Source organism: Acanthochromis polyacanthus, chromosome 2 (assembly GCF_021347895.1).
Source record: "Acanthochromis polyacanthus isolate Apoly-LR-REF ecotype Palm Island chromosome 2, KAUST_Apoly_ChrSc, whole genome shotgun sequence".
Taxonomy (NCBI): domain Eukaryota; kingdom Metazoa; phylum Chordata; class Actinopteri; family Pomacentridae; genus Acanthochromis; species Acanthochromis polyacanthus.
The window spans coordinates 29,727,472-29,740,210 of record NC_067114.1 but is presented as its reverse complement, the minus strand read 5'-3'; the positions used below and the strand labels follow the sequence as shown (position 1 = coordinate 29,740,210).

The window sequence follows — 12,739 nt, the reverse complement described above, 5'->3', positions numbered from 1 at the left end:
ACGATCCGGGTTTGGAAACATTCTGCTGGACTTAAAGGTTCTGATGATGCAAACTGTGGTTGGTCTACAGCTGAGTAAACTCCACGTCCTTAAGGAGGACTGGGATGGTGTTGAAATCTCTAGAAAAAAAACAATACTGAAGAGTGGAGCTTAGGGTTTTTTTTCCTCTTTTTTTGAGGCGGTCAAACTGAGAATCATCGGCACCTAAACTACTCAGTAACCTAAATATGCTACACAGCAGTGACGCGCTCAGAGCTGTTGTCTTGGTTTAACAGCCGTTTGTTTTCTACATTATGGAGGTGGACTTCTAGTTTCCACATATTCCAAATATTTGAAGCCGAATTAGAAGGAACGGACGCTGAAATGATGGCGTGAACACGTAAAACCAGCTGATGCAGACATTAAAAAGTGACATCGTGTGTCTAAGCGCCTCCCTCACATTCAGCAGCTTCAGCTTCACTACGGCTGGAAAAAACCAACAGAAAGGAAATAATACCACTGTCGACTGTGAGGAAACTGAAGCCACTTTAAGAAAAAACAACATGAGGATATTCCAACCAGTTAACACATTTAACCGTCAGAAAAACTGTCCTCCATGTTTCTTTTTGCAATTCAAACCAGCAGCTTCTTTTTTTTTTTCTAAAATCAAACCACAACCATTCTAAAAAGGACCCTCAAACATTGAAGTGATGACAGCGGACGTGTTGACATGCCCCACATTTTAAAGCTCCAGAAACACCAGGACCAACCGGTTCGTAGAGCCGCTCAGACACTAAATTCTGCTGATTTAAATTTCAAACACTCAATCAGACCGAAATGATTTTAAAAAACACGTCAGCACGGAAATGACAGAATCCATCAGACTAATGGGCTGGAAATGATCGGAGGAGAGACTGAAGGAACAAAAGCAAGTGTTGGTGCAGTTTGTGATGATCTCTGATTGATCAACTGATTGATTGATTGATTGATGGAACTAGGAGGTGGAAGGAGGAAAAATATCTGGATGTGAAGAGGGGAATAACAAGAGAGGAATACTAATTATTCTGTCTTTTCAACGCACACTTGTGGGAAACTACTGTATGCATAGCGGTTCTCCAAACATCTTTTTATTTTCTTTTAAATAACAAAATGTTTTCTTTTCCTGAGTGCACCAGAAGAGACGCTTCAGCCTCACAAGGTCTAACTGAAGAGATTTGGAGAGCACAGGTTCTAGCTACAGTTCTGAAATGAGAAAAATCCAAGTGCTTTTTTTTTTTGGTGTAAAAACAAATAGATTGCAATAGTTTCCAAGCTCCACAGTTCACCGCGTTTTCGGTTGTTTTTGCATACAACCAGTTTCCACGTGGCTGCCCATGCCCGACCACCAAAGGCTGGAGTTAAGAAATAATCCAGACAAGATGAGCTTTAGTTGAGTAAAATATCACCCAAGAAGAGAAGATGGTTCCCAAACAAACCTGGAGATTACAACACACAACTGACAAAACCTTTCCAGCAGCATATATGAAGACTGGAACCATAGCAGTGACCACTTTCACTTTAAATATCCTCTCTTCTGTCACCTATTTATTGTTAAAAATCAAAAACCATACAGCTAGGTCCATGCCCCACATTAGACGTAAATATTCTCTGTTCAAAACACACTTCACCTCCATTCTGAAGCGTCCATTCCAGCTGCAGACGATGTGCTTTCTGCTGTTGTTTACAGTCTTAGCTAACAGCGACATTACTTTCCCATCACCTGAGAGAAGCAGGAAATTATCTGCAACACTTCTAGTAGATCCTTTAAACATGCAAGAAGCACACAGAGAGGAGTGGCTTCCCTCACATGGAGCAGATCCGTCTGAGTGCCACACCAGTGGAAATCACACCGGCTCGACTGAAAACTACACTGCAGGTCCACGCGTGTGATTTTCATTAAATAAATAAGCAGCTGATCATACGGGAGCATTTCCAGAGCCCTGTGCATGATGGCTTTGGGTTTTACGTGTGTGTACGTGTGGGTGGAAACTACAGCATTCCTATAAAAAAAGGCCAGCCCTGATGGTATGTGGAGGACGCTGCAAGCTGACGACTACGTTTGGTGTCAGAGGTCAGAACACACAACCCCTCAGCAGCACACACACCAACACACGTGCACAATCCTGCCTCCATAGCTAAACATGGAGTTCATACAAACACACTTAAAGCAGTTATTAATGTACAGAGGGAAAGCATGGAGAAATTCTGACATAAAAACAAACAAACACAAAAGCGACATCAAATTCAACAATAATTAAATAAAATCACAGAAATCAGGTGGAAACATTTGCTACTTTTTATGAAATTATTTTCAGGATATTTTTGTTCTAAGCGGCATTTTAAATAAAAACATGGAACAATTTGGGCCAAATTCACTCTAAAAACCCACTAAACACTGAAATGGGTCATTTTCATGTGCACAAAATGTGGCAGCATTTTTAAGAACAGCTCGTCCAGAACGCTGCTGCACGTCTTTTAACTGGTACAAGAAAGTTTGAGCACATTTCACCGATTTTAGCTTCACTACACTGGCTGCCTGTCCTTTTTAGAAGTCATTTTAAAATGCTTTTAAATCGTTACATGGTCTCGCCCCCCATTACCTGTCTGAGCTTGTTCATCCATATACTCCGAGCCGTTCCCTCAGGTCAGCTGACCAGCTGCTCCTGACGATCCCCAAAACAAGGCTGAAGCTCAGAGGGGATCGAGCGTTTTCTGAGGCAGCTCCAAAGCTTTGGAATGAGCTGCCACATTAGACAGGCCTCCTCATTGTCTAATTTTAAAACCCTTCTTAAAGCCCACCTTTTATCTTTGGCATTTGACACCATGTAGGTTTGTTGTTTTTCATGTGCACGTATATATATGTGGGAGGGGCAGTCCAGTTTGTTTAGTCTATTTATTGCTTTTGTTTTTATTGTGCAGTCTGCTTTTACTTCTTATTGTTTTTATCCTAGTTAATGTTTCTCTCTTAGTTTTTATTATTTTTATGTTAATCTTGTTGTTTATGCCCATGTACAGCACCTTGGTTAACTGTGGTTGTTTTAAAGGTGCTTTATAAATAAATTGGATTTGATTTTGAAGAAGGAGATTGTCAAAATGAAATGAAGAACTGGAGACGCTCACACCTCGTCTCATTTCCATTTTTAACTGGATGTGATTTCTGCTGGGCGTCACCCACAAAAGCCATTCTATACATTTCTCTGTCCAGAGGGTGGCCATTCCCAGCGACCACCCCCTCACACACTCTCCAGCCCTCCATTCTTACACCCCTCCCCACTCTGCAGCCTGACACACATTTCAGACAGCTTCCTGATGAATGCCGCCCCGACCGGCTCTGGATTCAAGCCCCTCCAGCCTCCCTACGTCCACGCCGTGCTCAGGGGTCAGGGCAGCTCCGGTTCAGCCCACCAGGCCATCAGAACAACAGACAGAACCAACCAGCACAACTCCAGATTGAACCTTCACTGGGCTGCCACCCCCACCCATCTGCCCCACAGCCCCAGCAGGGTTAGTTCCCCCTGAAAGCTGCCCCTCCCACACAAACACACACCTCCACTGAGGTTCCATTCCAGAAAAAGAAAGAAAGAAAGAAAACAGCATTAGAGCAACTTTAAGGCGTTAAAGCAGCACCTCACAGCAAGAATGGGTTTAAATTCACACAGACAGCACCCACGACTACACACAGCCTGCACCGTAGTTTTAGACTAGAATCAAATGGAAAGGATTTAAAATGCATCAAACATTAGAAGTTTAGTTAAAACTGGAGGGAAAATATTTTCTTTGTCTGACTTGAACCAGGCTAACTGCTGCTGCTTTACATTTAGTGAATTTTAAATATTTAGCAAAATATTTAGGAAAACATTGTTCCACCAAATGAGCCCCACGCGTGCGTGGATCCTGAAGCTGAGCAGATGTTTTCATAAATTATTTAATACGATCATTTTGTGCCACAATTTGGCTAATTTGGCTCTGGCAGGCTGAACGGCCATTTTAAGAGCAGGCTTCCAAAAAAAACACGTTTTCCGTGATTTGAAACTCTCTCCCGCTGCTTTCATTTCACACACGGACACGTTAGCACACGGACCGGGCCAGCTGAGCCGCTGCAGGGCGAACCGGGCACCGGACAGACCCGGACCGGTAGAAAACACGGAGCAGCAGCAGCAGGCTGCGTGGAGCTCCACTCAATGCGCCATTTTGCCCTCTCTGCCTGACGTGGAGTGACTCTCTGCGTGGACGCACCACGTGTTCCTGAGCCACGGAAGGCCCCAGTTCGCCCACCGTGGACTTTTTCCTCATAAATCAGCCCTATCATTGTGGATCCATCAGAACAATTTAAAGCAGATCAGAACATTTCACTGCTGGATCCTCAGCGTGGACAGTTTCACGATAATTTGCGAGATTGGATCACACAGCCTCACGCCACTCATCTGCAAAAACACCACACTGGTGGCATTTCTGCACCACGGCCATGTTGCAGCGTTTCTACTGTGCGCGTGTGGCGCACGGCGGCTGCGCAAAAACCGCCTCATTTTTTACATTTTGGCCACAATCACACAAAGCCACATGAAAACTGTTTACACCCAATAATAGTATTTATTTAAAGCCGACAGCACACCTACAGGACGTGATTTACGTCCCCGGGCCATTCTGATCATGAGTAGCACACATTACGCTCACATGTGGCCAAACGGCGGAACATGGAGCTGCTCAGCTCGTATCTGTGCCAAAGGTTACAGCCAGGAATGATGGGCAATAGGAGGATTCTATAATGATTTAAAAGCAGGGCAAGTCTGATCACAGCAGCAGATGATCTACAATGGACTCCAGTTCAGCCCTGAACCGAGAACGTTTATTTAAAAATAAATAAATACATAAATAAAGCGTCACAGGTCCAGATCCCATTAAAAGGTTTAGAGGCACGATCAACCAGAAGACGTTTAGCTGGAATAAATAAACATCTACACATTTGGCAACAAAAGAGCTTCAAAATTATTATTACACTCACAATAAACACGTGTGTGCTTTACAAGAAATTACAGAAGGAACAAAGAATTAATGTGCATTTTTTAAAATAATTAACGCTCCGTTAAAATAAGCAAACGTCCTCATTCTGACTGAAACTGCATTATGAAGTTAGAAACTAAGTGAAATAAAATAAGCAGCACTTTGCATTTAACTAAAACAACAAAAAGCATGAATTTAGAGACTGATCTGCAGCCAGAGGTCACAGTAAACCAAAGCACATTTACTAAAAGCTGCATGCATGAAAATAACGTGAATTATGGAACACACTAATGCACAAAAAGAGCTCAGAAAGTTCAGGTGGAAGCAGGAGACACCAGACTGCACACAGAGCTGCTACAGCTTTTAAATTCAAGAAATAAAACGTGGAGTTAGAAGAAGAACCTGCAGCTTGATTTTTAGAGCAAAATGTGACGAGTTTGTACAGAACGGGAGGCTAGGCTCTCTGTTTTCAACCAACAGCAGCGTTTAGAACGACGAGAAATCACCAAAAGCACACAGAACAGCTCAGCACGGCACAGAACAGCACGGCACGTAGCTGGAACTGGCACAGCTCAGCCACACAGCAATGGCCGACAAAGTTGAGGCGCCACAGTCACACAAAAACACCAAGAAACAGCACCAGGCTGAACACCTCCAGCCTCCACCTGAAGCCAGCAGACCCTCTCAGATGTTCAGCTGCGAGAAGGCCTGACGCAACACATGGGGGTATTATGGGGCTTTTAGGGGACGGGCAGGGTGTGTGAGGCTCCATGCTGGGTCCTACCTTTGCTTCTTGGGGACGGAGTGCTCGACCTCCATGCATTTCCCCTTAAGTTCCACTTTACCTGAGAAACAGAAGAAAAAACACACGTCGGTTTGAGGAACAGTGAAGCTAACATGCTAACTGTTTACTAGCTGGTCAGGCCTGCAGTGGAGGGAAATGCTGGGGTTAGGGGGCTTCATTTTAACATGTAACTTTTAGAAATAAAACCTGCTGCAGATGTAGAACCGTAAACAGGAGCTGAGGAGGAAGAGGACGGCCTCAGAGGGCAGTAAACAGGGGCAGAACGGAGGAGCAGGTGGTAGTAGTGGTCGTATTTCTGCCTCCTAACGGCTCCTCACATCCTCACAGACCGTTTTATTATTATTTCTGCTGTGCTCAAATGATTTCTAGCTCGCTGCTGAATAAACGGGCTGTGTTGGGAGTTTGGTGAGGAGGATTCAGAGGGAGCTGACCGGCATGGCGACCTTCCCTCCTCACCGCGCATATGGAGGAAACCGAGATCCACCGAGCTCCAGCACACCGACCAGGCTTGTACCGCTCATTCTGGATGTGTGGAGGGGAAATCCTGCATTTAGCATTCACACCGGGTAAGATATATATTCCTATCTTTGTCATAGTGGACTGACTGTGGGCTTAAAGGGGGAGGGGAGGCAGCGAGGCTTCATTCTGGATCACACAGAGTAGGCCTGTTCGGTGCACTGCTGGAGCTGGAGGACAGCAGGACGGCTGTAATGAGCGCAAAAGTACAGGAGCTTTAATTAAGACATGATTCTAATGATCTAATGTGTTAAATTACACCGGTGTCTGGTAGAAGAGCTGTTCTAGTGTAGAGCTTTCCACTACGGCGTCCCTCCCCCTGCAAAAGTTGAATGGCTCCTCGGAGTGTGTGTTCCTTCACACACACTCCAAACAATTCACTACAATTAAATAAAATAGCATAAAATAACACTTGGATTTTATTCTAGAAGCCTCGCATGTTAACGGAGGCTGAAAGTGGGACACCGGGCTGGAGGCGTGCGTGCAACCGGCTACCGGCGGAATGAATGAAACTAAAGGTAGTAAGGAGAGAGGCAGGTCAGAAGTCCACCTTAACTCACCGGAAAACGTTTCGATAGCCTTCATGGCGCACTGATCGTCTGGACAATCCACAAACGCGTAGCCGGTTTTCATGAGAAACTGTCCGGAGTAGGGGATCTTATGGTCGTCAAAGGTTTTCCCCAAGTCCTCAGCAGTCACGCTGTCGCCTAGATTCCCAATGTACAGCTTGTTCATGGTGCAAACGAAAAAGAAAAACAACAAAGCCCGGAATAAGTAAAAATTAAAGCCAGTAAAAAAAAAAAAAAAAAAAAAAGTTTCTCCTGAATTCAGCAACAGCGCAACAAGACGAGCTGTTGTCACTGTGGCCACTCTGACTGGAGGGAGAAAAAGAAGGTCTGAGAGTGCAATTAATTCTGGGAAGAAAATTAAAATTAAAAAATGTTAATTAAAAAAAAACAGAGCCAGATGGTGAGGTTGAATTTAGCTGTAAATCCAGTTGAATTAAGTGGAGCGGGAGGAGAAATGGAATCCGTGGACGTGCAGCCGCTCGGTCCCCAGCAGCAGAATAAAGCCTGTAGCCTCTGAAGAGGAGGAGGAGGAGGAGGAGGACTGGGTGGGTTTGGTGATGGGTCGGTCTGTGGTGGAGGAGTGGGAAGAAAAACTATGGCGGGATCAGATCGGGAGAAATGTTTTCCTCTCTCTCTCCGTCTCTCTCCGTCTCTCTCCGCCTCTCTCTCTCTCTCTCTCTAGTTTTCTACCCTTCCCCTCTTTCGGTGATCCGCCTGCTGCTGCTGCTGCTGCCGGCGGAGGGGTGACGCCGCCCCTTTCACCGACTCCGCTTCACGGTTTTTCCTTTTTTTTTTGTTTGCAAAGAGGAAACCACGTGGTGCGTTTGGAGTAGGTTAGAGAGGAGGAAGGGAAGGGGAGGGGGCATCCCCTTCTCATCCGAGGGTATTCACCAGATGAGCGCGTGCGTGGCCCTTATAGCCTGTGTGTGCACGCATGTGCGCGCGCTCATCTGTGCCAAAAAATATCTGTGCCAAAAATATCGCTTTTACGCGCGATCATTTGTGCCCAAAATGTAAGTTTTTACGCGCGCTCCTCGCTCAATTAGCCCGAAAACATAGGCTGTACGCGCGCGTTCATCGTGGTGTATACCCTCGAGCGCGCGCACGTGCACGCAAGCAAAGGCTCTCTCTATTCTCTACTGTACCAGCTTTGCGTGTGTGTGTGTGTGTGTTTGTGTGTGTGTGTGTGTCTACACGCACACGCGCTTAATGCGGGTTCACGTTAGAGCATATAGACGTGAGATAACGGCCAAAGGCGTGTAACTGCACAGCTGAAGGCCTAGGTGGTCCAAAAAAGGAGAAACAATAGGGAAAAAACATCCTGCTTTACATTTAAATAACAACACGCCGCCTGCTGCTGCTTCTAGAGCTGCACCCCCACCTCTCCAACGTTCCCGCCCTCTCTGGATGAACATGATGCGTGGTGGTGGTGGTGGTGGAGGAGAAGAAGTTAGTGGTGATGGTGTTACATAAATGACCTGTGGTGAACCTCCAGGCTTCTTGGAACGAGCAGAACAAAAGAGGGCCCCGGTGTGCTCCAGGGGTCGCAGAGGTGCTGCTGGAACCTGTGAAGAACCTCCACTCACCCCACACAGGTAGAGAGATAGAGGAAGCGTCATATACGTTATTGTCCACACGCACGCGCACCTCCCTGCAACAACGTATATGGTACTGCAGAGGCAGGCGCGGATCCGTGCACCGCCCCTCCGCTTCATGGACACTTTGTGCTCTTATTCTGCTACTAGTTGGTCAGCAGAGGTCACGGCTTCCAGCGGCCACACTCCAAAGTACAACTTGAGCATGCGTGTTGGCTCCCGGCGTGTTTCTGCGCACAGGGTTTGGCAGTAAATGCCGCAGTCGCTGGGCTACAGCGCCGCACACACCGCGCCCCTCTGTGCGGACGGAGGCTCTCAAAATGGAGGCAGCGCCCGGTGCACCGGCAGGCCTCTCCCCGCTCACCGGTCCCTCCGGCTCTCTGCTGCTCTGGTTCGGCGTGAATTCCGCCAGATCTGAGTTAAATTTGAAACGTCGCTCTCTGCTGTTTGAGGAAAGCTGGTCAGAGTTTGCAGAAACAATGTGCGCGTCCGCAGCAGACGTGGCAACGTTGTGCGCTAGCTTGGTTAGAAAATGGCTTCTGTGCACAAAATGGAGACAAACCCTCCATGTGGTTGAACAGCAACTGTTGAATCAGTCAAAAATGGAGGAAACATGAGGGAAAATGAATGTGCATTAAGTAGATTAATGTGTAGTAGAAGGAGATCTGCTGGCTGTGAACGCATTCATGGAAATTCTCACTTTAGTTGTTTTTTTGTTTTGTTTTTGTGAACGACCTTTGTTTGAAGCAACCAGTTTTCTAAATAAATTCAAGATTAATTTATGTATGTGTGTGTGAGACTATAACTATATGGATCTAATCTGTTTGGGACATGGAGGAATTAAATTATTAAAATGTGAATTAATCTAATCATCAAATCCAGCTTTAAAGCCAGAATTATGATGTCAGTCCTAGAAGTGTCTTAATTGGATTAAAAAGCCCCAAATGTAGTAAAGAAGAACAATAAGCTGTTAGTTCTAAAGTCAGAATGCGTTCGAGGTGTCCATTTAATTGTCTTTCATTCTGCTGCAGACTCAGTTGATCGTCCTCTGAGCGGCTCTCCCTCACTTCTTTCTGTTTCATTAGTCACAGCCAGGGCTGCTCAGGGTCACAGAACCACAGGAGCAACATGTTCTGAGACTTCAGCTGAGCACTGGTGACCTCCTTTTAAAAGTTAAAATAAGGTAGGAATCCTAAATATTAAGGTTTGAACATCATGTTAGTGTTTATTTCTCTTTTGTCAGACTCTGTGTTCCGTTAATAATCCAGTAAATGTTCATGTTTTGTTCTTATTGCACAAGAAGAATCCTCAGAAGTGTGGTGACTTTTACCACACTAAGACTTTTTAAATTAGACGTCAAAGGTCAAGCTTTGCTGTTATTTTTAATCCTCAAACCCTTTGTGTTGAGGTTGTGACCCACAGTGAGTCTCCATCTTTAGTCTGTGATCCACTAAAACCAGTATTTGGTTGAAGTATTTCTACTCTGAGCTTACCTGGACATTCCTCTCCACTCTTTTAGTAAAACCTGCCTGCTGTGTTTCTGATCATCATGTGGGCTCTGGGACATTTCCTCAGGTCAAACAACCTGTCTTTGGAGGTGAGAAACACAAAATACGCTCCCTTTCACACAGAGAGAGAACCAACAGGTGCTGCAGCGTCTGTAGGGTCGGCTCAAAAACTGGAATAATTTAAATAAAGGTTGAATTTGAAGCTGAGTAAAAGTGGAATTAAGGCTTGAAGGACTGACGTACATGTAATGCAGGAAAGTGGAGCTGATTGTTTGAGTCTTCCAGTTACCATAGCAACAGTTTATTCTACAACAACAATAAACAACAGCTCCCTATAGATCCACACTGATGTCTTATGTCCAACTAAAAAGCCAAAATACTCCATGTTTCATGATGTTAAGGCAAGAAAACAAGGAAATTCTTCACATTTAAGAAGCAAAAGCATCAAGTTTGAAAGATTTATTGACGAATTTATACCAAAACAGCAGCAGATGTTCTTCAAGCTGCATCAAATGAATAAAAAGCAAGCTACTTTTGGACTCCACCACCGGACTTAAATTCTTTAACCCTCGTGTTGTCCTGCAGGTCAGACTGACCCGTTTTAAAGTCTGAAAATGTGGGGAAAGAAATATATTTTCACAGTGAAACTTCTGATGTCCATGTTCCAAATTTTTGGGAAATCTTTGAACATTTTTTGGTGGAAAGAAAATGTGAAAAATGGTTAAGAATATTCACACAAAAAATCAACCAAAATGCAGTGAAATTTGCTGGATTTTGGTTGATTTGTTTTTTTTCTGACTGTTTTTAAATAAAATATCAGAAGTTTAACTGATATATATGTAGTCACTTTAGATATTTTTAGGATTTTCTATGGAACATTTTTACTCATTTTTTTTGAAAATATTTACAAGAATCTTCTCACCAATTTGGGGTATTTTTTTTAAACTAAAACTTTAAAGGAATTATTGGATTTTCTTCCTGAAGGTTTTGCAAATTTTCAGAAATTTTGGGAATTTTTTGCTGATTTTTTTAAATTATTTTTTCAGACAAAGAAACAATATTTTTTGGGGGCCTGTAAATGAAGACAACAGGAGGGTTAATCACACACCTAGAAGGAAGGCAAACAAGGAAATGAGTCTTCTTGGAGCCCTCTCCTCTGGGCCGTCCATCAGCAGCCTCCCCTGCCTGGGTCAGAGTGAGCTGCTGCTGGGGGAGGGGATGCTGGGAGGTCAAAGGCTGCAGAGGAACAGGGGGAATTGGGCGGGAATGCAGAAGGAGGAGACAAACAGGCTGGGGGAAACACAGGAGGGTTAACGTTCATCTCTGCCCTCCACACTGGTAACGTGAGATCTCTGCATTGCAGGTAAAACCCTCCCTCTGAAGCCTCACTGTCGTCTCTTTAAACTGCTGTTTGACGAGGAAATAAAGCTCCTACTTCATGCTTTTCAGACCATCTAACTGTGCTGGAGGAACTCACCTGCTTTGGATCTTTCTTTGTTTCCTGGTGGTCACATTGTCTCATAATGAGGTCAAATGTTCTTTCTGTCGGAGCTGAACCTTCAGAGATGATGAAAAGTCGTCCTGTCAAACTAATAACTGAAAGATTAGAGGAATTTCAGCAAGAATTCAGTGACAATATTAACAGTAACTCTACTATTTACACTACAAACAGGCAGAGCTTTAAAGGAGGAGGTTAGTCATGTTCTACAGTCAGGAAAAGACCAAAACCAACAGTAGATGTATCCCACTAACAGCTGTTTGAAAGCCTCATACCTCATTTATCTGTCACAGATCTATCTCTGTCCCATGTTCCTTCAAAACCATGAATACAAACATTCTGCTGCTAAAAAACTAAAGTAATCTGCTGTTTAAGAAAACTACCCTACCTTAAAAACCTTAAAAACCAGTTCGTCAAACAAGTTGACATCATTAGAACAGATTTAGAACTCAAAGGTACAAACAGAGACGCACTAAAGCGCTGCTGGTTTTGGTCTTTTCATGAATGTTTTTCATGAAGACACAAGTGTTGTCCTTTAATTTTGACACAAAATGTCAAAAATGAGAGAAAAAAAGGCAAAAACCACATACAAAATGACTAAAATGTCAAAAATTAGATAAAAAATTAATAAAAATGAGACACAAAACATCAACGAAGAGCCAAAAATTGATAAAAATGAAACAAAAAAAATAGACAAGGTAAAAAAAAAGAAGACACAAAACAACTAAAATGTCAAAAAAATTTGACAAAAAATAATAAAATGTTAAAATGAGACACAAAACATCAAAAAAGAGCCAAAAAATGATAAAACTAAAAGACAAAATGTCAAAAATGACACATAAAACATCAAGAGACGAAAAAACAACAAAACTGAATCACAAAATGTCAACAATAAGATAAAAAAAAGACAAAAGCAAGACACAAAATGACTAAAATGTCAAATATTAGACAGCAAATTTACAAAATATCAAAATGAGACACAAATCATCGAAAGAAAAGAGACAAAAATGATAAAACTGAAACACAAAATGTCAAAAATGAGACAAAAAAGACAAACACAAGAAATAAAATCAATAAAATATCAAAATGAGACCTAAAACATGAGGAGCAGAGTAAGGAACAGTTAAACATCTGAGGCTTCAGGTGGATTTAAATTTCAAACTGAAGCCAGAATCTCACAGTGAAACTTTAAAGTCACTGCCTGGTGCTAGAAGGGGAAAAAAAGGACA

General features: G+C 43.5%; 1 protein-coding gene and 1 long non-coding RNA gene across 3 annotated transcripts in view; one reads left to right on the top strand and one right to left on the bottom strand.

The window, feature by feature from the left end:
- The window catches only part of igf2bp1 (insulin-like growth factor 2 mRNA binding protein 1), a 64,702-nt gene extending 57,558 nt beyond the window's left edge, over positions 1-7,144 (bottom strand). Inside the window, exons 1-2 of the mRNA XM_022200027.2 lie at positions 6,901-7,144; positions 5,804-5,864 (exon numbers count right to left, since the gene is read on the bottom strand). Of these exons, the coding sequence (XP_022055719.1) occupies positions 5,804-5,864; positions 6,901-7,075 (236 nt within the window). The 5' untranslated portion in view covers positions 7,076-7,144. The remainder of the gene's footprint in view (positions 1-5,803; positions 5,865-6,900) is intronic.
- On the top strand, positions 5,854-11,453 carry LOC110955147 (uncharacterized). 2 transcript variants are annotated; one of them, XR_007937484.1, is made up of 5 exons: positions 5,854-6,098; positions 6,194-6,390; positions 9,590-9,687; positions 10,024-10,101; positions 11,376-11,453. It is a non-coding gene; the product is annotated as an uncharacterized LOC110955147 (long non-coding RNA). The 2 variants fall into 2 exon arrangements; XR_002595979.2 differs by having other exon boundaries at positions 5,854-6,390.
- Positions 11,454-12,739: the final 1,286 nt, after the last annotated feature.